We start from the raw sequence: 21,991 nt of genomic DNA, 5'->3' as shown, positions 1-21,991 counted from the left end.
TATAGCTATCTGTCCACCTTAAAAAAAAAATAAATCCAGCACTCTCCCTCTTTCTTATAAGCCTCCTTTAGGCAGTGGAAGGGGGCTCTAGGGTCTCTCCAGAGTCTTCTACAGAGTGAACATGATGTGTGCCAAGGACAGTCACTACGAAGGCATTCCCCCTATTGATTGGTCAGAAAGCCACAATGCTGCCAGACAGGTTACCAGGATCGAGCAAGAGACTGGGATGGACCCACCTTTGGGAGGCAGCAGTCCCTGGAAGACCCCAGGCACTTCAAACAGGACCTCCCCCTCCATCAATCCCCATACCAAGGACAACAATAGTCAAAGAACTGCCTGGCACCAAGGCTGGGCCTCCTTCAACCCTGCATAGCAGCAGTGCTTACAGTCCACCCCAGCAATGCTGGAGGCACCGAGCTGTGTGAGCCACCCAGACCTAGCCCCTGGCCCCAGGAGCCCAGAGTGCCCAGCTGTGTGCCCGCTCACCTCAGCTCCTCAATCTCCCTGATGTAGTTCTGGATGAGGGTGCCGATGGCTTCGTTCCCGTCACCTGCAGCGCAGAGGCAGCGGTGGAGAGAGGCACACACTGCTGTACCACAGCCCCTGCCGCCTCTCTTTCTTCTTCAGGCGCTCCAGGTCCTGCTTGGCCCTTCGGAGCACGTCGGAGGCCTCGGTGTCCAGGGGAGCCGCGGGGCTGCAGAGCCCGGCCAGGCCCGCGCCCGGCGAGGAGCCCACGGGGAACGGGGGCCGGGCCGAGACCCGTGAGAGGCTGCGGCGCAGGGACTCGTTCATGGACTCGCTCTCCAGGAGCTTTGTCCTAGGGAGTGCAAACAGCACAGTCAAAGAGGGGCCATCCCTACAGGGTGGGTCTTGCCTGGGTTTAGAATCACAGAGTGGATTGGGCTGGAAGGGACCTTAAACCTCATCCCGTTCCACATTCCTGCTATGGAAGGGGCAGGGACACCTTCCACTGGACCAGGTTGCTCTGAGCTCCACACACTTACAGATACGGAATAACCACAGCTGCTTTGAGCAAACTGTGTCACTGCCTCACCTTCACAGGGAAGAATTTCTTCCTAACTTCTAATCTAAATCTCTCCACTTTGAGCTTAAAGCCATTTTCCCTTGTCCTATAGCTATCTGTCCACCTTAAAAAAAAAAAATCCAGCACTCTCCCTCTTTCTTATAAGCCTCCTTTAGGCAGTGGAAGGGGGCTCTAGGGTCTCCCCAGAGTCTTCTACAGACTGAACATGATGTGTGCCAAGGACAGAGTCACTACGAAGGCATTCCCCCTAATGATTGGTCAGAAAGCCACAATGCTGCCAGACAGGTTACCAGGATCGAGCAAGAGACTGGGATGGACCCACCTTTGGGAGGCAGCAGTCCCTGGAAGACCCCAGGCACTTCAAACAGGACCTCCCCCTCCATCAATCCCCATACCAAGGACAACAATAGTCAAAGAACTGCCTGGCACCAAGGCTGGGCCTCCTTCAACCCTGCATAGCAGCAGTGCTTACAGTCCACCCCAGCAATGCTGGAGGCACCGAGCTGTGTGAGCCACCCAGACCTAGCCCCTGGCCCCAGGAGCCCAGAGTGCCCAGCTGTGTGCCCACTCACCTCAGCTCCTCAATCTCCCTGATGTAGTTCTGGATGAGGGTGCCGATGGCTTCGTTCCCATCACCTGCAGCGCAGAGGCAGCGGTGGAGAGAGGCACACACTGCTGTACCACAGCCCCCGGCCCTGCTGCTGCCCGGGCTGGCCCAGCATGCCACGCACCAGCCCAGCCTCACCTGCTTTGGCCAGCATCAGGTTGGCCTCCTGGCTCATGAGGTAGGTGACCCTGCTGTTGATGGCGTCGATGGCCTCCTGCATGGCCTTGACGCGCATGCGCAGGGCGCTGTTCTCCTTCTGCAGCATGGCGTTCTCCCGGAACAGGTCGCTGTAGCCCTCCGAGCCGTCCTCCCCGATCACCCGCTTGCCCTGGGGGCACAGCAGGGGAGCCCCTGAGGGCAGGGCAAGCTGGGACAGGGAGACCCACCACTGCACCCCTGGGGGCAATCCCAGACACAGCAGGGACAAAGCTAGGGACCAGGAAAGCCTGAGCTGAACATGCAGAGGGTGGGAGATGCTTCAGGGCTTCTCCCTGCCTTACCACCCCCAAAACCTGGCCAAGGTCCTGCCTTGACAGGCAGGAGCTGAGACCCTGTTTCTTAAACCTCCTGACTCCTCCTAGCAGTTTCTCCTAGGGGACAGGGGATGGGAGGCAGGAGGGTCTGTCCCACTAAACCTGCCCCGACTCAAACACAAGGAGGGGCCTTTCTGCACATGTCTCTGCCTCCTCACCAGGGGTGCTCCATCAGCTGGCCTTGCCTTTGGTGGAGTTCATTTTCCTCACAGCAGCTTTTGTGTGGTGCTGTGTTTGGGATCTGTGCTGAGAACAGCACTGATCCCACAGGGATGATTTAGGTCCTGCTGAGTCAGGAGCTGTTCTGCCCCCACCAGCACTGGGCCAGGGGTGCACAAGGAGCTGGGGGGACACAGCCAGGACAGCTGTCCCCCACTCACCACAGGGATATCCCAAAGCACAGGATGTCATGCTCAGCATATAAAGCTGGGGGAAGGAAGCAGAAAGAGGGAATGCCTGAGTGTTGTCCCAAGTCACTTTACATTTGACAGAGCTCTGCTGGGCTGGGGATGGCTGAACACCTCCCTGTGATGGGACATGAGGAATGAGTTCCTTAGTTTGCTTTACTTCTTAAACTGTATCTAAACCAAGGAATTTTCTCACTGTTACTCTTCCATTTCTCTCTCCCATCCCACTGGGGGGCAGTGAACAACGCTGCAGTGGTTCCCTTGCTGGGTACAGCAGGACATGGCACCACTCACTGCCTTGTACTCCATCAGCTCCATCTGCAGCCGGGCGATCTCGGCGCGCAGGGCGCTGATCTGCTGGCTCGTCTTGTCCTGGTTCACCACCACCTTGTTCTTGATGTTGCGAGCCCGGTTGGCGTACTTGAGTGTGTTCAGGGTCTCCATGAAATCCCGGTCAGAGGGGCTCACACAGGCAATCATGATGGTTTGGCTTGGGGATGCAAGGGCAGAGTGAAAGACAGTCCCTGCACAGCTCAGCAACTCAGCAGGTGCAAACCCAGGACTCAGCACAGAGCACTGCCCCCAGACACCCATCCTGGATGGAAGCCCATCCTGTGCCCTTCTGGGCTTTAAAACAAGGTATGAACTGGGTTCATCCCTCCCAGAGCCAGAGCAGCCACAAGACCCCCTCAAGCACATCACACAGCACTGGGCAAAGGCAGCCCTTCCTCAATGCCTCCCTCTTTGGAGAAGAGGCAGGGAATTCAATCCCATTCTGGGCACCATCACTTGCCAAGTCCCAGATATGTGAGGGCTCAGGAAGGTTTTGCATCAGCTGATTCTGCCAAAGCTGCTAATTGCACCTGAGGCTGATGCTGTCTTTGCATCTGCAAAGTCATGCCTTGCCTGGAAGAAGGCATCTCTTCCTCACCAGGCAGCCTCTGGAGTCCTGAGACAGCTGCTGCATAGCTCCAAAGCCCTCTCAGCCCCATGGGCAGGGGAACAGCCCCTGCAGCCCTCGGCTCAAGCTCAGCCCCCACCTGGGACCCCCTTACCTGTTGCCCCCAAGGGAATCCTGCAACAGGCGAGTCAGCTTGGAGTCTCGGTAGGGCACGTGCACGACCTTCTTGCTCTGGTCTCCAAGGGCACTGATGACATTCCCCAAAGCCAGCTACCAACACAAAGGGAAGCCCCCCCAGATTCAGCCCTGGCTGAGGATACAGCACATCAGGCCCAGGGCACGCACTGTAGCACAGCTTTGGGTTGCACATGGGGCAGGTGTGGTGCTTCCCTTTGCCTGGGCTGTGCCTCTCTCCCATGCTGCACTGAGAAGCATCAAGCCTCAGAGTGGGTTTTTCAGCTCTGATTAGCAGATCTCAGCCTTCTGGGAGTTGCACCCCTGGGCCCAGCTGTACCCCTCCCCACAGCACGAGTCTCCTTTGGCAGCAGAGCTGTACTCCCACCACTGGCACTGTGCATGCTCTCACCATCAGGCACAGGCAGCACAAACCCCAGCCATGACAGCATACCCCAACAGCACAGGGCAGCTCCAAGCAAGACCCAGAAGTGTCAGAGGCTTCCCCTGGCAGGCCTTGCCTTGCCACTCCTCTGCCTACTGGTGCAGCCTGGTGCCTACCAGCCCACAGTTGATGGAGATCCCCTCCTTCGCCCTCTCGCCAGTGGCACCCGTCCGCTTCAGCCTCTCCGAGCCAGCCAGATCCACAAAGTGAAACTTGGCTGTCAAGGTCTCGTACTCAGCAGCAGGCTGGGATCCATCCAGAAGGCTGCTCACCTCCTCATTCACCTGCAGCCAGGGACAAACGAGGGGTCAGCACCCCAAACTGGAGCAGGCAGAGGCTCCCTGGCCTTGAGAGTCTGAGCGTTCACCCTCCATACCCAGCCCCTCAGAGAAGGGGACAGCACCCCAAAAGCAGCTTGCTCTGAGCCATCCTGCCTTGGATCAGCTCACCCTCATCTCCCATTATATCCTAATGCAGGCTATGACTGGAAAGAAGACAGAAAAATCCCTGCTTCTCTTTTCCAGACTTCAAACCCCCTCCCCTTCCCAAGGGAACTTCATGCATCACCTGGACATGGAACCCAAGAACAGCCTGGCCATGAGGCAGGATCACATCTCACCAGCTCTGGGCGGGCACACACTCTGGTCTGGCACAGGTGAATAGTGAAGATGGCATGGGACCGGGAGCTCTGCACGTTCATCTGAGTGCTGGCCGTGGTGCGGGAAAGAGCTCCTTGCTTTAGGCACTGGATCAGCTGCAATGACACCAGGCAGGCAAGGAAACCTTAAAGCACCCTTCTAGGGGGTCAGGACAGACCCTGTGCAGCTCAGTGGACACAATGACCTTTTCCAGAACACCCCCAGGACTGCACTCCCATCCTGGGAGAGATCTACCCCCCCAAGCTGTCCCCACACAGCACACCCCTGGTCAGTGGCACCCAGCTGCCAGCCCTGCTCTGTGTCTGCCCCATCCTGCACCCACCTCATCCTGTGAGCTGATGAGGCGTGATGTGACCCCCGTGGTGTAGATGCTCCCACTGGCATCCTCGTGGATTTTGATGTTGGATTTGCGGTGGCGAGCGTCGGGGTCGCGGGTGCTGTCAAACAGGTCCAGGATCTCCTCGTTGTAGAGCTGAGCAGGGCAGCAGTGGGCGTGGGGTGAACAGGGGAAGCACGAGGCTGCTGAAGCCTGGCACTGCAGGACTGGCAGGAGCTGCCCTCTGGCACCCTGCTGCCACTGCCCCGTAGCTGTGTGTGCTCACACTGCCTGCAGAGCTGAGCAGGGGAGCTGGGCTGTGTGCATGTGTACCAGAGGAGGCACAAGCACAGAACCATGGAATCCTTCAGACTGGAAAAGCCCTCTAAGATCATTGAGTCCAACCATTTATCCCAGCACTGTCATGTTCACCACTAACCCACGTCCCCAAATGCCACACCCACACATCTTCTGGCCACTTCCAGGGATGGTGACTCCATCTCTGCCCTGGGCAGCCTGTGCCAATGCCAGACCACAACTTCAGGGAAGAAATTTTTCCTAATATCCAATCTAAACCTCAACTGGCACAACTTGAGGATGTTTCCTCTCTTCCTGTTCCTTGCTCCTGGGAGCAGAGCTCAACCCCCATCCAGCCCCACCTTCCAGTCAGGAAGTTGTAGAGTGAAAGGAGGTCCCTCTGAGCCTCCTCTTCTCCATGCTGAGCCCCCCAGTTCCCTCAGCCACTCCTCATCAGACTGGTGCTCCAGAGCTTGCCATGCAAAGCTCTGAGCTTTGGGTTGGTTTCTGCTTCCCAAACCTGTCCAGTTCCTGGTGCACACGAGCAGCTCCACTGAGCAGATGCCCAGGAGCTACACAACCCCCTGACCTTCCTGGCTCACCTGGCCACATGAGCCAGTGAAACCTCACTCCCATCACAGCTCAAGGTCCTCTCTGTCAGGTGGAAAGGGGATAAGGGGGACCAGGGAGTGCTGAACAAGCAAGAAAGCCCTGCTGCCCCAGAGCTGACTCCATCCATATCCTAACTCTGCAGCCCCTCTCAGCCTAGGGTGGAGGGACACCCCTGCCCATCTGTCCCCCTGCTGCCACCATTCAATGTCACCTCCTGCACCCACATCCCAGTGCAGAGTGCTGGGTCACCCAAGGATTGCAGGTTCCTGGCCAGCAGAAGGGATCAGACTAATCCGTCCCTGGCTGCCCCTGGTGCCACCAGACTCCTCAAGGGTTTAAACCTGCTCCCAGAACCTGCTCCCAGGAGCAGTCACAAGACAGGGATCAGCCAGAACGGGTCCTGTGCCCCTGCCAGGACAACAGGGTTTGTGACCAGTGCCTGAGGTGGCCATGTGCTGCTTTAGCCACACAGGACTTCAGGACAGGCAGGAAACTGTCCCCATTTCCATCCCAGCAGAAAGGATCCCTAAAGAGAAGCCCCACAAACTGAGCACAATTGGGCAGGACCAGGAGCTTGGATAGGCCAAGTGATGGAAATGGAAGGACACAACAGCACCACAGAGTTAGCAAGGGCTCTGCAGATGGAGACATAACTGGGAAGGATTTCTCCAGCATGGAAGTGACTTTGGGCCCTCTCCAAGCCATCAGCATCTGAAGAGACCCTGATGTGATGGCCAACAAAGCCACCAGGAGGCAAGATCACAGCACAGGGCCCCTCCCTGCCCATCTCCTCTCACAACCTTAACCAGATGAAGCTTGCTTGGGAGCTCAGCTTTGCTCAGCACCACCCTGTGCTTTCTCACTGGGACCTTAAAACAGTTCCCACTTGTACCTCTTTGCTCTTTCAGCCCAGAAGCAACCTCCAGGAAAAATGCTGCCAACACACAAGGACCATGTGCTTCCCAGGACAAACTTCTCCAGGGAATGAAGCAGTTAACAGAAGAGGTTTTGAACAGGAGAACCCAGGACAGAGGCAGGAGAGGATGCATTCTCAAGATCAGAGATGCAACAAAGGACATGTAAAATAGCACAGTCCTTCCCCAAATCCCCCCCCTCAAGAGTGGCACTTTCTTCTCCTCCAGTTTCAGTGGGAACTCTGGTCCAAGGCTATCCTTGACCTCAGACAGGGCTAAGACAGCCCAGAGCCCCTGGATTCCCATGGGACCAAGCCATAAGGCCCTTCCCCATGGTGGGAGCTCCCTCCACCAGTTTGTAGCCACGTAGGTGCTTCCAGTCCCACTGCACCAGCACACATCCCCATTCCCATGCGTGTCCCAGGGTCCAGCTCTGTCAGGAGCCAGCCAAGAGATCTGGTGGAGCCCAAGGCACAGGAGCAAGGACAGGGCAGGGTGATGGTGTCCCCCAGACCTCCCCTTACCCACCCACCTCCAGGAACTGGGCGCTGACTTTGAACTCGGGTGCTGCCACGCCCTGGCTCTGGGCCGCCCGCCTGCGCTCCTCGATGCCGCTGAAGAGGTGGCTGATGGCCCGAGGGATGATGCCCTGCTCCTCCTCCGAGATGCTCATGTCGAAGCCAGTGCCCATGGTGTAGGTCTTCCCTGCTCCAGTCTGTGCAGAGACAGAGGGGAGCTGGCTGGGCCCTCCCAGGCTCAGCTCTGCCCAATGCACCCTACGTGTTCCCTCTGCTACTTTAGGCTCCCCAAATGCCCTTGTTGAGCCACTGTGACCCCCAGAGACACATCAGCTCCCACACCCCCAGCCCTGCCACCCCCCTCCCACTCAAGGCCACCCCTGCCCCCAGCTCTCACCCAACCAGGGACAACTCCGTTCTCTCCACACCCAGGATCTCACACACCCTCCACCTTCCTCAGCCGCCCCAGGTGCCCTCTGCAGCATCCCTGGAGAGCCCAGGGCTGAGGGCAGAGCCCGTACCTGCCCGTAGGCCAGCACAGTGGCATTGTAGCCCTCGAAGCAGCCCTCGATGAGCTTCCCCATGCACGTCGTGTAGATCCTCTCCTGCCACGTGTCCAGGTCAAAGACAAAGTCATAGGTGAAGGCCTTGTCCTTGCCCAGCAGCACCTGGGGCTCGCCAGGTGTCACCGAGGTACAGATGTGACATCCCTCTATCTTCTCTTTGGGCAGCTGCGGACGGATCCTGTGGGAAGAGAAGCAGGCTGAGTGCAGCACAGGCTTGGGGGACACCAGTCTGGCCCTGAGGATGAGGGCACAGCCCATCCTGTGATTCATGTCCTAGAGTGTGCCTAGTCCAGCACAGCCAGGGGGAAAAGACTGCTCCCCACTGCTCTGCACTGCTGCAGCCTCACCTTGAGTGCTGGGTGCAGTTTGGGGCACCACAAGTGTAAGGACAGAAAGGACTGTCCAGAGGGGGGACATAAAAATGGTGAAGGGCCTTGAGGAACCATATGAAAAGCAGTTGAGGTCACTTGGCTTGTTCAGACTGGACAAAAGCAGCCTGAGGTCAGATCAATCGAGGTCTGCAGCTCCCTCACAAGGAGCAGCTCTGATCTCTGCTCTCTGTGACAGTGACAGGATCCAATGTAACAGCTGGAGCTGGGCTAGGGGAAGGTTAGGTTGGATATCAGGAAAAAAGTTCTTCCTCCAGAGGGTGCTGGGCACTGCCCAGGCTCCCCAGGGAATGGGCACAGCCCCAAGGCTGCCAGAGCTCCAGGAGCATTTGGACAATGCTCTCAGGCACAGAATGAGACTGCTGGGGTGTCCTGCACAGGACCAGGAGCTGAATCCTGTGCATCCCTTCCAGCTCAGGACATTCTACAACCCCTGCTGGAAACGTGGCTCATGCAGGCAGGGGACAGACAGCACCTCTGCCTGTAGCACAGAGCATACAGGGCAGGGGATGCTTCAGCTCCTACAGCCAGCCATAACCCTGGCCTGTTTGCAGCTGAGAACAGAGGGTGACACATCCCAGAAACACCACCAGACACCTCCATGAATGAGGTGACAGACAGGGCTGGGCACACAGAGCCTGCACCTAGAACTGCCCCTGGCCCACCAGCCCCTCACGGCTGCACTGGCTCATCCACCCCACTGGCCCTGGCAGGGCTGGGCACAGGCAGGGGCTGTGGCAGCGGATCAGCCCCAGCCTGGCAGAATCAGGGCAGCCAGGCCAGCACAGCCCCGCTCCGACACAGACACATCAAACCGCAGCTACAAAGGCTTGAAATGCAAAATGCAAAACCACAACAAGACAAGACAGTCCTCACCATTTGAAGCAATGCACCACCCAGCCCAAAAGCTGTCCCCAGCCTTGGACTCGCCAATGGGACCGGGACAGGCGAGGCTGAGCTGGCTCCTGGCTCGGGCAGAGCCGGACCCACCCATCACATCCCACCCACTGCACTCAGCCCTGCCTGGGAATGAGAGCAGAGCAGCTGGACTGCTGGGCTGCACAGCTCTGCCTGTGGTGATGCACCGGCTGCAGGAAGCTGGGGGCTCCCAGGGGACTCGTGGAAAAAGGAGTTTGGAGCCAAGCACAATGCAGATAGCTCTCATTAGTGCTAATGACTGCACAGCTCCAGTCCCCGGGAGCTCCATAAACACAGCTATTAATTCCTTCAAACCACATCCCTGGCAAGCCACATTGAGACCTGAGCAGCCGCTGTGTGCACTGGGACTCAGAATCATGGAATCTCCTGGGCTGGAAGGGACCCACCAGGATCACCCAGCCCAACCCCTGCCCTGAACAGACATCCCCAAATCTCACCCTGGGCATCCCTGGCAGCACTGTCCAAACACTCCTGGAGCTCTGACAGCCTCGAGGCTGTGCCCATTCCCTGGGGAGCCTGGGCAGTGCCCAGCACCCTCTGGGGGAAGAACCTTTCCTGATATCCAACCTAAACCTGCCCTGACACAGCTTCGTGCATGAGTCTCTGATCCTCACCCACCCAGGAGCAAAGACCAGGAGGGCGCTGGGCTGTGTTTGGGGGCACAGGGTGCCCCTGGCAGGGCAGGCAGTGCCAAGCACCCCGCACCCCTCACCCCACGCAGCAGACGCATGGGAACTGCTCTGTGCCTCTGTGGATATATTTAGCTCAGCAGCCACAATAAAAAGCAGCTTCTGATGTGCTCAGTCCCAGACTCGTTCCTGTCGCCTTCCCAGGGTTCCACCCTCCTCCAGAAAAATTATCCCTGACTTTAATTACTTTTGGAGCAAGATGATGTGCATCATCTTGAACAGCAAGAGCTGTTCCTCTTTTCTTCCCCGCCCTAGACATGAACAGCAACTGCAGCCCCAGGGAATGGGCAGAGGAACGAACTGGAGCCACAATACATTTGGGAATTTTTTCCCCTCTCAGGAGAAACGAGAGCAGGTTTTCAGCAAAACATTTCTTTGTCTCTCCACTCCCCCCAGGGGGTTAAATACCTGCAAGGGGATTGGGACCAGCATGAGCAGCAGTACTAGAGGGGTGTGCACACATGAATTTTCCACAGGGCACTAAGGAGCCCACTTTGAGCCTGGCCATGCTGGGCTGTTCCAGCGCCCATACACCAACACCTGCCCCACTGCCATTCCCCAAACCTCACTGCTCAGACAGCTCCAAGCACCCAAGAGGCCCATCCCTCACCCTGGCCCTCCCAGCCAGGGGACCATGGGGCTGGGGAGGACCCAGGTGCCAGTCCCCAGTGCTCCCCCACGCCATCCTGTCCCATCTCCCCAGTGCTAGAGAGACACTGGAGATGCAGGAATCCCCCAGGGAGATCCTGCCCCTCAGGCAATTGGCCAAGCCTCACCCAGGGATGTCCCTGGGAGCTGCTGCCAGCTGGTGGACAAACACTACAGACTCTGCAGTGAGAGTGGGATGACTGCAGCAAGAGGCCATGGACGGGCACCAGCTGCCAAAACTCACGTGGGAAAGCACAGAGACATCACAAAGCATCATGGGGGCCTCATGCAGCCACGAGGAGACATCTCAGAGGGTTTCTCGAGGCCAGTGCAGCTGCTCCTCCTGCTCTCCAGTGTCCAACTGCCCCAGCTCTCCTGCACCAGTGTTGTACCCCTGCCCTCTAAAGAATCCCACCAGGCTGGGAACTGGGCAATGTGAGACCCTAGCTGGGTTAGGGAGGTGTTCATGTGCAGTTCCAAGCCATGCTCAGGCACCATGATACCTCCAAACATAGAATCATGGAATTGTTTAGGTTGAAAACACCCTCTAAGATCACCAAGCCCAACCATTCACCCAGCTCTGCCATGTTCACCATAAACCATGTCCCCAAGTGACACACCCACACATATTGTGAACCCTCAGGGATGGCACCTCCACCACTGCCCTGAGCAGCCTGTGCCTGACCACCCTATCAAGGAGAAAATTTTTCCTAATATCCAACCTAAACCTCCCCAGGACAACTTGAGGCCATTTCCTCTTGTCCTGTCACTTTACCTGGGAGCAGAGACCAACCCCCACCCTGGCTGTCCCCTCCTGTCAGGAGTTGTGCAGAGCCACAAGGTCCCCCCTGAGCCTCCTTTTCTCCAGGCTGAGCCCCTTTCCCAGCTCCCTCAGCTGCTCCTGGTGCTCCAGCCCATTCTCCAGCTCCATTCCCTTCTCTGGACACGCTCCAGCCCCTCAATGTCCTTCTTGTGAGGGTTCCTCAGGGCTGGAGGTGCCTCAGCAGTGCCCAATTCAGAGGGATGGGCACTGCCCTGGTCCTATGGCTGGTACAAGCCAAGTGCCATTGGCCTTCTTGGCCACCTGGGCACAGCTGGGCACCACTGACAGCATCCCCCAGGTCCTTTCCTGCCAGCAGCTTTCCAGCCAAACATGACAATCCCCCACAGTGCCAGCCCGGGTTTCTCCCCGGCCCTGTTCTCAACCCCAGCTAGTAATGCTGCAGAGGTCACAGTGCTTGCCATCCTATGCCTGAGCTTCCCACATTCTCCAACAGAGATGAGCAACTTTAGTGGCTGTAAAGTCACCATCTGAGTGTGTTCTGGCACTCCTTGTCCCTACCACTACCAAAAAAGATCCTGGCCACTTGCTGTCTGCTCATAGGTCCAGAAGAACTGGGTATGATGCTGTCAGGGTCAAATCTGTGAATGATGGAGCTGCTCCCTCACCTGTCAGCCCACCTGCTCCACACCTGGTCATGAGCCACCAGCCCTGAGGACAGCTTGTGCCAGCCAATGGGACACACAGCAGAGACAAAAGCATTCAGGTACCCTGGCCTGCGGGACTGGGACACACACCGAGAGCCTTGCTGCCCTCCTGAGAGCCCATGACACAGATTATGTGACAATTAACAACCTAAGTGTTAACTGGCAACCAAAATCACCCAGCAGTTCAGCAGCAGGGTGCTGCCTTCCACCCCCAGCCTGGCAGGAGTGCCCTAAGCCCAGCTCTCCCTGACAGCCCCACGCTGGCCCTGGTGACCACCTCTGCCCAGGGCTGACACAGGGAGGACACAGCCTGTCCTGAGGCCAGCAGCTTTCTCAGTGCTCATCTCCCTCCTGCCCATATGAGCACACCAGGCTCAGCCAGGCACTCCAGGAAGGAAAACCCAGCAGGATCACAGCCACACCAACCCCGCAGCTCCCTGCCAAGGGATGGTGACAAGGAACAGAGAGCCAGGACAGAGCTGCACAGTCCCAGCCAAACACTCCTGCCAAGAAAACCTTCCCAGGCAGTCCAGTGCAGCAGGCAGGAGGTGGAAGGATGGATGGACGGACACACAGAGGGGCAGGCAGGGGTGCAGAACATTCCTCCCCAACCGGCAGCTCCCGCTGGGGCGATGACAGGCATCCCAGCAGGAGCCTGATCCAGCACCAGCATCCAAAGCCATCAGCACGAGCCACGCAGGGACACACACAAAGGGGAGCTGGGCTGGAGCGTCTCCACTGCCCCCCTTGCCATCCCTGCCAGGCTGGCAGGCTCTGAAAGCGCTGTCTCCATGGCTGGGCTGCCACGGAGACCGAGCATCTGGGAGGAGGGCGGGGAGAGGGTCCTGCTACCCAGGGGCAGGAGCTGAGGCACAGGAGCTTGGGCAGGCACAAAGGGTGAGCTGTTCTGCACTGCTGCCCCGTGCCAGGCTTGGGGGAGTGCAGGAGGGGCTGGGAGCCGAGTGCCAGGTGGGCACTGTGAGGCAGCTCCACAGGCAGGGTCAGCCTGGGGGTCCCTGATCCCAGCAGGCACAGCCTCCTGGGAGGGATCTCCCCAGCCCAGCATCTCAAGCCCTACAAGAGGCGCAGGGATGGGGTCAGCTGGCACTGCCAGTATCCCCCGGTGAGGGCTGCACGCACCATGACAGCCCCAGCCTCCTGCACTCCGAAGGGAGGCTGTCTCCTTGCATGGGAAAGCACAGCTTGGCTGACATGAACTGCTGGGTTCATGCCCTCCTCACCCAGCTGTCTCAGCTTCCTGTGTCCCAGCCCAGCACCACGGCAGCCCCAAGGGGCTCAGCACATCCTTTGGCCCCCAGCGCTTTGCCAAAGCCAAGCAGCACACTCCCACAGCCCTCCAGCACAGAGCCAGAGCCATGACAGCCCCACCCCACCCCACCAAACTGCCTGTGGGCACACAGCAGGCCACACCGCCCTGCTGAGACACAGCTGCCCTGGTGCAGGGGCAGAGGGACCCAGATCCATCAGCCAGGATCACCCATGTCACACAGGGGCTGCTCCACCTCCCAGGGAGCCTGAGCACACCCACCTCCAACATTTCCCAGCACTGTCAGGGGGCTGTAAGGCAGCTGCTCACAGACTGGGGGATCACAAAGAGCTCCTGTCCCTCCAAGACCTCTCTGCAAGCTGCCTGCAGACCCTACAAAGAGCTGTTCCTCTTCCCTCCCAAGGAGGCTGCCCAGCCAGGAAGGGCTGGCTGCCCAGGGAGTAGAGCCAGAGAGCTGGAGAGTGATGGGTGGAAGAGCTCCATGGGATTTTCCCCCTCTGTGCCAGGCCCCAGATGCTCATAGCCACCACCTCTTGTCCACCTTGTCTGCAGAGGGAGAAGGCTGCCCACTGCAATGCTGCTGAGGCACTGCCCCTCACCCAGCCACAGGCATCAGCTGCTGTGGGCTGGCAGAGCTGGAGCTGGCAGAGCCCACCAGGGGCACAGCCCAGCTCTGAGAGCCTGTCAGGACAGGTGGGCTGGGCAAGCCCAGACAGCACCTGGCTCCTCTCCCCACACTGCCTGCACTCATTCTGCTCCTGTCTCTGCTCCCACATCACCTGTGCTCACCCCACACCCCACACCATCTGCATTCACCCCACTCCCACACCCCCTGCTTGCCCTGCTCCCACTCCCACCATGGCCCCAGATCTGCTCCCAGTGGCACCAGTTCCCTCCAGCCCCCCAGCATCAGAGCTGCAGGAGCAGCTGCCCAGCAGCCCAGGCCTGCACACAGCCCCCTGCCAGCCCTGCTGTCCTCTCTGCTCCCCAGCTTCACCCTCCTCTGCCCCAAGCCTGCTGCCCATGCTTTGCTGCTGCCCTGTGATCCCACCATCAGCCCAGGGCAGCCAGGAGGAGCAGCTCTCTCATCCTCCAATGCTCCTCCAGGACATCTCATGGGCCAAGGACAGCCCAGGCATCACAAACCCAGTAGGTGAGGAGGTGTGTGGGGCTCTCAGCTTGGCCAAGCAGCTCCCCAGGGTAGGATCAGAATGAAGTGCTCCAGGTTTTCCCACACCTCAAGCATGGATGGGGCTGCTCACCCTCCCCAGTGGCCGCCCAGGCCCAGATCCCATGGGAGAATCTTCCCATTGCCTGGGAAAGGATCTCCCAGCCCCATTCTTCCTGAGCATGGGGACCAGGGAGAGGGCTGGCTGCCAAGGGCTGCCTCTCTGCACATAGGTTATATTGGACACAAACCAAGACAAAGTTCAGCATTTAATTACCACGGCAGGGAAGTGGCTTAGCAATCAGAGAAAATTGAATCAGACTCCCTGGAGATTGCCAGGTCTGGTCAGCAAACAGTCCAATTAAGAGATATAGCCAGGCACCTCCCAGAGCAGCAGCCACAGCACAGAGCCCCCCGTGCCACTGGGCCCCAACAAACCCTGCCAAGGCAGGGTGCCACAGCCCCTGTGGATCAGCACTGGGCCAAGACAGAGCTCCTGGTCAGCCTGGACACCCCACAGAGCTGGGTGCACCCAGTGCCCCACGGGGCACAGCCCAAAGGGAAACATGCCTCTACATCCATGCCCCAAGGAAGCCCACCCCAACACCACCCAGCCTGCTCCTGTGCAGGACAAGCCTGCCTCACACCCCTGAGCCCCCTGGGCTCCCCCTAATCCCACCACTCCAGACTTTCCCAGGCTTAGGGAAACCTTTAAATCAGGCCATGGCAGGCACCATGTGCTGCTCATTAGCTCTGGCAGGAGCACGAGGCTGTGAGCTGCACCATCTGCTCCATGCTGGGACCATGGCAGGCTGGGGGACACGCACGGGCCAGCAGCAGCAGGGACACCCAGCCCGTGGCAGGGACCCCCAGCCCGTGGCAGGGACACCCAGCCCGTGGCAGGGACCAGCAGGGCCCAGGGGATGCAGGGGAGAGGGGAGCACAGCCAATCCAGTTTGGGGTGTCCCTGGACTCCAGCTTCACCCCTGTAAGTGACTGCCCTTAGCCCAGCCTGGGATCAGCCCAAGGGAAGCACCAGGAGGATGTCTGCACACACCAGAGCCAGCACAGTCACCTGTAAGGGGTGCAGCGTCACCAGACCCCAGTGGGGTGGGAAACACACGTGTGACAGCACACATGATGTGACACATGCCCCAGCAGGGCCCCAGCTCCCCTCCAGCCATGCAGAACAGCCCCCAAAACAGCCTCAGCAGCAGTATGGCAATTAATGGGGAGTTAAAGGAAACCATAATTCACCAACAGGCCCTGGGCCTGCCAGGCCATCAGCCTGACCCTGCAAAGCACAGCAACGCCCAGGTCTGATGGGGACAGATGGACACCCCTCCCCACCCCAACTCTGCACCCCAGCACTGAGTCTCCCCTTTCCCCCAGCTCAGCAAATCCCACCCACAGGATTCCCCCCTTTCCCAGGAGCCCCTGCAAGCTCCCCACGTCCCACTGCCACCCCAGCACCACTGTGGTGTGCCCATACTGGAGATAAGGCTGCCCTAGAGCCAGCGTGCTGGCAGCCTCCCAGTGCACTCCAGTGCCACTGGGGAAACAACAACCTGACCTGGGCAGAAGATTCTGCAGCCCCAGAGCCCACAGGAACACCAGAGCAAACCTGCCCACAAGACATGGGAGCAGGTGGTACAAAAGAGGTGCCTCTCCAGCCCCTCCCCAAAATATAAACAAGGGGATATAAATAAATAAATATAAATAAATGGATATAAATGGATATGGATAATATACATTTATAGAAATAAATAAATTGATAAAAATAAATATACATAATTATATATAGAATAAATATATATAATTTATATATAAAATAAATAAAATTAGAAATTAATAAATGCCAAGCCCTTGGCCAGCAGGATGGGGGATGCTCTGAAGTACCCAGGAGCAAACCCAGCCCCTCACCTGGGCAAGGGCCAGAGAACGTTCTGACCTAATGTCTTCCTCAGGCAGGTACATTCTGAAATAATGGATGAGCAGAGACCACAGCATCGTGAACCAGCTGGGTTGTGTTTTCCAGCCATGCAACACTGGGCCAGGGAACTCAGTGCTTGAAGGCATGGGGAGGAGGAGGAGCAGTTCAGCTCCCCACCAGCACCCCAGACCAGAGCAGGGATGGGAACATCTCACTGCCACAGCTGGGCATGGGCAGCGGGCAGGGAGGTGCCCACAGCCCCTGGGGCAGCTGGACACAGGACAGGGGAGCTTGGCACCAGGCTCCACCACAGCAAGCTGTGACAAGAAATCTTCCCCAGCCATGTCAGGCTCCAAGGAGCCGCAGGGCTAGGAAAGGGAATGCCCCAGTCCTGGGGCTCAGCTCTGAGCCCTCCCCTGGCAGTGGGGGTAGTGACTGTGTGGCATCCATGTGGAGAGAGCAGGGGGCAGATCCCGAGCAAGAGGAGGCAGCCTGCACCCCACAGCAGTGCAGGGCACTGGGGACACAAGCACACACCAGGGCTGGCTCCTGCTCTGCCCAGGGAGGGCAGGGGTGGCAGGCAGGTGCCAGTCACTGTCCCTTCCACCAAGCCAAAGTAAAACCCATCAGCAGCTGCCCAGGGGGCAGAGGGAGCCCCTGCAGACTGATCTCCTGTAGCAGACCCCAGCAGCAATCCACCACATCCCAAATCCTCCGGCTGTTTAACCAGTGGCATCGCCCTCGCAATCCACCACATCCCAAATCTGCCAGCTGTTTAACCAGTGGCATCGCTCTCACAATCCACCACATCCCAAATCCTCCGGCTGTTTAACCAGTGGCATTGAGTGTTTTGACAGCCTCCAGCAGGAAATAGCCCTGTGGGACCACCGGGGCCACCCCACCCCCAGCAGGAACAGCAGTACAGCCACTGGCCAGGCCTGGCTCTGTGATTCACGCTGGGCTCACAGAGGATATCACCTTCCCTCCCCGGGGGCCAGGAGCCATGTTTCTGACAGCTTTGTTTGGGGCTTCATCTGCAATTTTCTCCTGCCTCCAATTTCACTGCTGAGGCAGCAGCTGGCTCCGTCCTCGGACTGATCCTTGGGAGGCCCTGGGCTCTGCTGAGGCTCCACGGTGCTCAGCTAAATCCCCTGCGGTGGGTGATGTGTGCAGGCACCAAACCCTGCCCAAGCTGCTTTGCTGTGGGCGCTGGCACATCCGGGGGTGCAGCCCTGCTCCCCCCTCGCTCCGTCTCCATCCCCTTTGAACATTTCCTGTAAAAGCCGATTGAGTGCCTGGCTGAAGGCAGGCACAGAGCACACACCTGGGCTCAGCACCGGCCCAGGGCCCAGCGTGGTCCCCAAAAGCTCCCTCCAGGCTGGGGAGCCGCTGTCCCCCTGCTCCTGGAACACACAGCCCGAGTCACAGCAGGCTGCAAAGCCCCAAAGCGAAAGCAGAGCAGCAGCGTGTCTGGGTGGCTTCAGCCCAGCAGCAAAGCAGCACAGGATGGGGCAGGGCCCCTCTGCCATGGCTGAGCTGCCCTCAGCAGGTGCAAAGGCTGCAGAGGAAGGGGCTGGGGTGCCCACAGGGGTGGTCTGCCAGCCCAGCACCTTGAGGATAGAGCAGTCTCCGGGGATCTTTCCTTCCAGGGATCACGGCGGCCCCTGACCCTGCAGATGGCAGACAGCACCCCAGGGCTGTGCCCAGCACCAGGATGGGCTGCTCCCCTCCCCCCCTTCCCCTCCCCCTCCAGGAGACAGTCACATCCCGTGCCTTGGGGTGGAATTGATTGCCTTATCTCTCCCTGCACTCGCTGTAACAGCTAAGCAAAGCCAGGCCAATACCAGCCAAAGCTGGCAGGAGCCAGTGCCCCCCAGGACCACAGCAGAGGGGTCCAAGGCACAGCAGCAGCAGGGAGGGGATGGTGGGCAGCAGGTACCAGGGCTGCACCCTCCCTCTCCCCGCTGGAGCCCTTGGGCAGCACGGACAGTGGCACAAATTGGGTTCACACCACCTTTCCACTGGATCCAAATCCACCCCAGATCAGCTGATGTGGAAGGGCTACAGCTCCACTTCCTCAGTGACTGACCTCAGCTGGTACCAGACACTCTGGGCTCACAGAAAGCACCCCAGCAGGCAGAGAGCCCCAGCCATGTGGCGCTAGAGGTGCCAGCACCCTGGCAGGGCTGGAGCCCAGCTGATGCCACCACCAGGCCTTTGCCAGCTCAGTCACTTGGCCGGGCACCCAGAGGGTGTGTGATGATGAGGGGAGGGACTCTGAGGAGGAGCTGGAGTCCCTCTTCAGACACCAGCCAGACACGGGCTCTGGTGTGGGCCAAGAGCATCGCAGCAGGGGCGGCCGCGAGAGCAGCAGAGCACTGGAGGTTGGAGAGTTTAAATAAACTTGAAATACGACTCAACTTCCTTCCCCAATTTCACAAGCTCCGTTTCCTGCGTCTCCTCAGCAGGCCAGGCATGCTCAGTGCCATGGCAGCTCTGGCACAGGGGATGCTGCTCTCTCTCCAAGCAGCCAGTTTGGAGGTGCCCTCAGGGAGCAGCTCTGCAGCCAGCCAGGCCACTCAGGCCTCCAGCCAAGCAGTTTAATGGCTTGGGGGTCAATACATGCCATCAGCCCTTCCTGACACTGCAGAACTACCGGGCTGAGCTCTGCTTCCTGCAGGCAGCACAGTCCCACGGCCTGTGGCTGCAGGAGCTGACAGCACTTGCCTGCGGTCCTGGAGGACGCTGTGGGGAGAGGGGCTGCTGAGGGGCACCAGCCTCACATTCCTGTGCCAAGCCCCAAACCAAGGCCGTGCTCCTGGACAGAGGGCAGGAGTGGGGAGCTGCTCTGGCTGCACTGCAGCCACCCTTCTGAAGGTCACCTACAAGGAGGAAGCAGCGGCTGCTGCTGAGGAGGACGGGCCCCAGGCCCTGCTCTGCACCACCGTGGCAGGAGGCAGCTCCCTGCAGACACCGCTACCCTGGCACGGCCTGCTGAGGCACAGCCCGGCCCTGCCGGCTCCTCCCTGCCCCAGGAGACACAGTGACACCGGGAATCTGCCCCAGGAGACACAGTGACACCGAGAACCTGCCTCAGGACACACAGTGACACTGGGAACCTGCCCCAGGAGACACAAGTCACACTCAGGACCTGCCCCAGGAGACACCATCACACTCAGAGCCTGCCTCAGGAGACACAGTGACACCGGGACGCTGCCCCAGGAGACACAAGGCATACTCAGAACCTGCCCCAGGAGACACCATCACACTCAGAACCTGCCTCAGGAGACACAGTGACACCGGGAACCTGCCCCAGGAGACACACTGACACTGAGAACCTGCCCCAGGAGACACAGTGACACTGCGAACCTGCCTCAGGAGACACAAGTCATACTCAGAACCTGCCCCAGGAGACACAGTGACACTGGGAACCTGCCCCAGGAGACACAAGTCACACTCAGTACCTGCCCCAGGAGACACAGTGACACTTGCAAGTCACACTCCAGGCTAAGGGGCAAGCAAAGCAGACCCTGCTGGCAGGGAGGGCCAGGGCCAGGGCAGGACCCAGCCCTGCCCTTGCAGACACTGCAGGTCTGAGCTGCAGGTACAAGGTACAGGAACAAATCAGCCCTGGGCCAGGAGGAGCTGCTGGGCCTGCATTTCCTTCTGCTGACAGCAGTGCTGCTGCAGGTACCAGCCATTTCCCTGCCAGCACGTGGGAAGCCTAAATCATGTCCCCAGAGCTCAGCTCCCAGGGTCTTGGGAGCCCAGTGCAAATGGGGCAGATGAGGCCTTGAGGAGAAGATGAGAGCCTGTGAGGCTGACAGTGAAACACCACATCATCTCCCCTGCCTTCTCCTGCCAGACCAAGACAATCAGCAGGAACCAGGATGCACAGATCCAGCATCTCTGTTCAACTGTCCCTACTCCTCCCACCCCAAGGGCTCTTTGGGAGCACAGAGATGGGTCCTGATGGCTGTGGCACCTCTTGACATCAGCTGGATCATCCCCAGCAACACCACCATCACTTCCCAGCATCCTTGGCCCTTCCCCAGGTCCCACCTCCCTCTCACCAGCAGCACAGACACAGAGACCCCAAAGAAAGACACAGAGACCCCAAAGAAACTGCACAGCTGGCCCATTCATGTTATTATCAAGGGACAAAAGGGGAGCTTTGATCCGTGTGCTGCTGCATCCCAGAAACATTCAATCTCCTCTGTGCTCTGATGGCTGAGAGAGGTGGGATCTGGGGCAGGTTTACTTCAAGGATTCTTAGAGAATCCTGCAGCCTGGCTGCTTCACCGGCAGGGTGTCACCAGCACTGACAAAGGAAAACCTCGCTCTGCTCCAAGCCCGGGACAGGAGGGGACCCAGCCCCAGCTCCCCAGGGCTGCTGTGGCAGAAAAGGTGGGTGATCTGCAGGGAGAGCAGCTCAGCCCTTGCACACTCAGCTCAGCATCAGAGCCACCTTCCTGCACGGCGTCACAACCTGATGGCTTTGTTTGCAGCCTCCTCGCTGCCAGCCCTGCTCCTTTGTCCTCCCGACTCACCTCCAGCACCACATCCCGCCGGGTGCCCAGCTCTCTCCTGCTCTGAGCGGGATGTTGGCTCACTCCCTCAAGGAAGGGGTGCAAGAGGGCTGGAGCCCTCCCCCCTGCCTGGACCCTCACCATGAGCTCTCCAGCCCCACTGCAATGCTGCACACCCCAGCCACCTCCCCGCTGCGGTCCCCTAGCCAAGCACAGCCAGCCCAGGACCCCAGTGCTGGAAGAGACCTGAGGGATTAGGAGAGCCCCGCAGAAACGACTCCACAGCCGCCATGCCGCGGGGCACCCACCCCATCTCCAGGATGGTGGTAAAAGGCATCATCTCGAGACAAATGCAGGATGGAGATGGGAAGAGTCCGGCCAGGAGGAAATCCCCACCCCCATGGTCGGCATTAACTCGGTTCCCGGGTCAGTGTCCTGGCACAGACACTCTGTGTTGGCACAGCCCCCCTGCCCCTGTGCAGCCACCCCAGCAGCAACCGCAGCAGAGGCTGCCGTCACTCCTGCAGCTCCCCCATCCTTCACAGCCAAAGCCCGGCCTCGACCCTCGGCCTCTCCGGAGGAGAACGACAAAAAAATCCCCTGGGGCTGGTGCCAGGGCGAGCAGGATGGAGGGGCCGGGGGAGCTGGGAGGTGTCGCGGTGCACACACACGCGTGCACACGCACACAGCCCTGCTCATCCGCGTGCACACGCACACACAGCCCCACACCCACCCCTCTCCCTCCATCACTGCCGCTGCACCAGCAGCATCTTTTGTGCTCCCGCTCCGACCAGGCAGGGCGCGGGCAGTGCCCCCCGAGCCCGGCACGGTCCCCGCAGCCGCCAGCCCGCACTGCCCGTGCCGGCGGGGCACAGAGCGGGGGGAGGCACGGCGTGTCCGCTGCGGGACGGGCTGCGGGGCCGGAT

The 21,991-nt window shown here is 59.3% G+C and overlaps 1 protein-coding gene across 1 annotated transcript in view; it reads right to left on the bottom strand.

The window, feature by feature from the left end:
• The window catches only part of KIF21B (kinesin family member 21B), a 30,562-nt gene extending 22,394 nt beyond the window's left edge, over window positions 1-8,168 (bottom strand). The window contains exons 1-9 of the mRNA XM_041422557.1: window positions 7,950-8,168; window positions 7,443-7,625; window positions 5,094-5,243; window positions 4,732-4,866; window positions 4,229-4,396; window positions 3,648-3,763; window positions 2,887-3,082; window positions 1,791-1,980; window positions 1,618-1,681 (exon numbers count right to left, since the gene is read on the bottom strand). Of these exons, the coding sequence (XP_041278491.1) occupies window positions 1,618-1,681; window positions 1,791-1,980; window positions 2,887-3,082; window positions 3,648-3,763; window positions 4,229-4,396; window positions 4,732-4,866; window positions 5,094-5,243; window positions 7,443-7,625; window positions 7,950-8,012 (1,265 nt within the window). The 5' untranslated portion in view covers window positions 8,013-8,168. The remainder of the gene's footprint in view (window positions 1-1,617; window positions 1,682-1,790; window positions 1,981-2,886; window positions 3,083-3,647; window positions 3,764-4,228; window positions 4,397-4,731; window positions 4,867-5,093; window positions 5,244-7,442; window positions 7,626-7,949) is intronic.
• Window positions 8,169-21,991: the final 13,823 nt, after the last annotated feature.

This window comes from Onychostruthus taczanowskii, unplaced genomic scaffold (assembly GCF_017590055.1).
Source record: "Onychostruthus taczanowskii isolate IOZ18803 unplaced genomic scaffold, ASM1759005v1 scaffold74, whole genome shotgun sequence".
Classification (NCBI taxonomy): Eukaryota; Metazoa; Chordata; class Aves; order Passeriformes; family Passeridae; genus Onychostruthus; species Onychostruthus taczanowskii.
The sequence above is the reverse complement of the archived record's forward strand: the minus strand, read 5'-3'. Positions and strand labels throughout refer to the sequence as shown.